This window comes from Pterocles gutturalis, unplaced genomic scaffold (assembly GCF_000699245.1).
Source record: "Pterocles gutturalis isolate BGI_N339 unplaced genomic scaffold, ASM69924v1 scaffold9368, whole genome shotgun sequence".
Lineage (NCBI taxonomy): Eukaryota > Metazoa > Chordata > Aves > Pterocliformes > Pteroclidae > Pterocles > Pterocles gutturalis.
This window is the reverse complement of record NW_010125556.1, coordinates 1-4,267: the sequence shown is the minus strand read 5'-3', so window position 1 is coordinate 4,267 and position 4,267 is coordinate 1. Positions and strand designations below refer to the sequence as shown.

General features: G+C 41.3%; 1 protein-coding gene across 1 annotated transcript in view; it reads left to right on the top strand.

Moving 5' to 3' along the window:
• LOC104465526 (semaphorin-4D-like) overlaps positions 1-1,212 on the top strand; it is a gene marked incomplete at its 3' end in the record, with an annotated part of 10,848 nt that extends 9,636 nt beyond the window's left edge. Inside the window, exons 10-11 of the mRNA XM_010078608.1 lie at positions 425-647; positions 1,097-1,212. Coding sequence (XP_010076910.1) covers positions 425-647; positions 1,097-1,212 — 339 coding nt within the window. The remainder of the gene's footprint in view (positions 1-424; positions 648-1,096) is intronic.
• Positions 1,213-4,267: the final 3,055 nt, after the last annotated feature.

Sequence of the window (4,267 nt, the reverse complement as noted above, 5' to 3'; positions counted from 1 at the left end):
TTCAGCAGGTTTATCCAATGCAGTGCATTGCTCTGCAAGCTAAAATGTTCATAGCGCTGGATCTCTTTCACACTTTTCTTACTTTCTTATGTTCCCTGCAGTCTTCTTGTTGCTACTGCTGCATGAGGTGACAGTTAAAAGTAGTTAAGAAGCATGAGAGTTCATAAAGAATATTCTCCTAAAATGTATTTTGGGCCCAAACAAAAATGAAGTCCGAAGGTCAGGGATTAGTACATCACAGAAGCCAAAGTGCTACAAGACCTGAGGACCTTCCTTGATGGAATTAGTATAATATAAAGTTGTGCTTACTGGCCAAAATAATGCAGAGAAGAAAATGCATGTAGTTGCTGTTAATTCTCTCTATTTTGTACAAGTAAATGATATAATTTCGTTGTCTCTCTTTTCGGTTTGTTCCCCCGTCTAGTGTATAAACAATGAAGCCAGAGCATCAAACTACATGAGTTCTCTGAATTTGCCAGATAAAACATTGCAGTTTGTTAAAGATCATCCTTTAATGGATGACTCAGTGACTCCAATAGGAGACAGACCTCGACTGGTAAAACGAGATGTGAAGTATACCCAGATTGTGGTAGACAGAGTGAGAGCACTTAATGGCACCATATACGATGTTATGTTCATCAGTACAGGTGAGTTCTGCAAAACACTTTTTTTTAGTGATGCACGGATTCTTTATACTGAAGTATAGTCAAAGAGAAACTCTTGAGATTTCCATATTTAGTGCTTTTACAACAGCTGGTGTTTTCATTATAAAGCAGGGGGCCCATGGTGAGTAAGTGCAGAATCTTACATGCTTTGCAGTTATTTTCCTTGCAATACTTTTTCAGAACCACAAAGAATGCAGCACAAACAGACATAAAAGATAATCCCTAAGTAGCCATTCTTTGTCCCAAAATGTTATTTCTTGTTCAGAGCTCCTTATGATGGCAGGCTTAATGGTTGCTATTGGCACAAAGTTGTGTCAGGTCTTCAACTGAAGAGCGAGCAGATTATTGAGACAACTAATAGCAATTGTGCAATTTTTCCCTGCATTTTTATTTTAAGGATCTTACTTAAGTGTATTGCTTTGTTGTTTCAGATCGAGGAGCCGTGCACAAAGCTATCAGCTATGAAAATGGAATGCATATTATTGAAGAAACACAGCTTTTTCCAAACTCTGAGCCTGTACAAACTCTCTTGCTTTCATCCAAAAAAGTAAGTTTTGTAAGCATCGCAGCATTCATCTCATTTTGTTATTCCACAAAACTTTTCAGTACCACCTTGTAACCTTCTCGTGACAGAAAAAGACCGTCACCCTGCACAGAGCCAGACACTGCATCTGTAACTCCTAGGACTGCAGCAGTATCACATATTGCCTGCTGCATTTCAGTGTGTTTTGTAGGTGGCAAGCTTCTGAAGGTCTGTAGATATGGGGAAGGTGGTGGTGAGACACAGATGTGCTGGTGGTCTTCACTTGGATTCCATATGCAGGAGCTGAAAGCTGTAATGTGTTTTAAGGTACCAGTTTTACAGATTAGGAGTAATGTAAAATCCTGACCCCTCGTGGCGATTGCAAAACTGTGAGGAAAAATCCTTTGGGGTTTAGCAGAGGAGTGGTATGTCTTTGTGAGGAAATAGACCTAAGGAGAGAGAACAGTCTTGTTTAACAGAGAGACTTGTAATTGTGTAACTGATTGGTTTCTGCTGTTTCAAATCTCACAGGCTCCTGCAAGCTAAATTTATTGTGAGAGCAGTCATGTTGGTGTGGCTGGGGCTGAGGACCTCTGGTGAGGTCCAGTCTGCCTGGCAAGGTACCAGCTGCAGCTCCAGCTGGGGACACAAGCGTTGCTACGGGTTCCAAACCCAGAGGTCACTCTGTGCTATTAATCAGCCCCTGAGTTTAATCCTGGGGTGGTTTGTGACAGTGGAAGGATAATCACTGTGTGTACTTTGTTACACTAGTTAAGAATTCTGTCCCTGGTTGTTCAGACCTGCAGATCTGCGAATGTCTGTGAACTTATTACCCCAAGCAGTGGCTTGTAAAATCAACTGGGAACGTTTTGGGGTTTCTTAAGAAGGATTCTTTTGAAGTGTCTCGTAGTAATATTGGCATTCAGTAGCTGCCTAGTGATCAATAAATGCTCTGCAGTAAGGGATTTAGGAGCACTCAAGATATTTTAGAAGGAGCTTTTGTTTTTGTGTGGTATGTAATAAAACCTTGCAAGCCAATGCAGTGGAAGAGAGCTTTTATGCCATAATTCTTTGAAGCTCATCTTGGGCGATTATTTGTTCTTTCATGCTTGTAATAGAAAGGAGTCGTGTGTGTGTTTATATATATGAAAATATATTAATATATATAAAAAAAAAGTTTGGCTTCTTTTGCTCTGTCTGCAAAGAAAGCTTCTAATGCCTTGCTTTGACAGGAGATTTCATCATCTGTCCTGTGATAGAAGATAATGATGGGTAACTCTTCTAATAAACATGCTGATGCCCGTTCTTCTGATCGTGGGTAAATTGTGGGATGATTCATACACTGGTTTAATCATGATTCCCTTATTTCTGAGGAGTGGGAGGGAAGGGATAGGCATTACAGCCTGCTACCAAAGACACATGATCTAGTAGTCTAAACATGCACTTGGTAGCTAAGGCTAGTGTAGAAATGATGGCACCGAATTTATTTGCTCTGAATCCAGATGCCACATTCTCAGTTCCTCAAGAATATCCTGAAAGGAGGCAGTCTGAGACATAGTATAGGGGCTGCGTAGGGAACATGCTGTCTTTTCACAAAGAAACTTCTTTCAAAGCTTAGGTTTGAAACAAAACAGTGTTTCCTGCATGGCACTATGGAGAGTAACAGCTTCTATCTTCTGCAAAGAAGAATTTCCGTGTTGCTAGAATAAATTTGGACACAAAAACACCCAAAACTGAAGCAGTGCTGCCCAGTATGTTCCCATAAAAACAACAGTCCTTTCCAGTGGTGATGATTTGGAGGTTGGGTCAGGTGCCAGAGTCATGAAAACTGCTCCTCAGCATGAAAACACAAGTTTCTACCTCACTAGACATCACAGTAGCAATCACAGTCAGTTGCTACTGAAGTCCTTCATATATTGGTATTGTGATGTGTGCAGTGGCATCCCATAGTAATGGATTAACCAGAAGACAGTAATACCCAATGGTGGGCTTCAGACCTCTCTGGAGTCAGCGTCCTTTCTGAACACATTATTGCAGTAGTTTCCAGACTCCTTCTCATATTTCTTCACCTTGTTTGGAGGGTGGTGGGCAGAGTCAGATGAGCCTACAGTAGATTCTTGTAACTCCTGCTTGACCGCAAGATGTGTCTGGATATTTTTTTTAAATGTGTCCAGCTTGCTGCGTGTTCTCTGGACTCATAGATGTACCAGATGGGAACCATGCTGAGACACTACAACCCCCGTGCAGTGTTGCACTGTTGGCTTGAATGTTAGAGCAGAGTGCTGAAGAGATTGAGCAGTGCTTGATGCATTGGGGGAGCTTTCCAGCAGAGTGGGAAGCTTCTCCTAGAACGTCTTACATCCCCCAACTCTGCAGACTTCCTTCTGTGGGCACTCCAGCATAGACCAACACAGATCTAAGTTACATTTTGGGATGAAAGACTGCTTTTGAATGTATGTCTCAGAAGTTTGATTTGCTTTGAAAGTCCATCTTTCAGCAGTGCCAGGAGATTCTTTTTTGATCCAGTTTTGTCTTTCATCTTGCAGTGCCAAGGGTTACCTTGAAAGCTGTCTTCACACTTCATATATGAGATGGATCTAACCTGATTTGTGCTTTGTCTTGTAGTTTAGAGACTGCTGTTAGTCAGAATGCATTGTTCATTAGCTTAATTTTAAGACAGACTTCCTCATGATCATTGCATTAAAGAGACTAACCTGTTCTGAGTTCTCATGGCAAAACCTCCTTTACATCTGTAGTGAAAGAGTGACAGTGTGCCCCAAAACCTAAATTAAGCCCTGAGATACTCTGTTAGTTGTTTTATTGAGGATGTTTCTGATGTCAAGACCAAAAGTCTTGTCATGGTTTAGGAAGGCCAGAGGGACAGTCCTTTGTTAAACACCTGGTGGGCTGAGGCAGGGACAGGGAGGGTTTCACTCACCACTTAGGGTCACGGGCAAGAAACCAACACGACTTGGGAAGAACAAATAAATTAAATTTATTAACTATTTACAACAAGAAGATACTGAGAGAGAGAAACTACATCTTACAAAATCTTACAAAGGCACTTCTCCCCCACCCC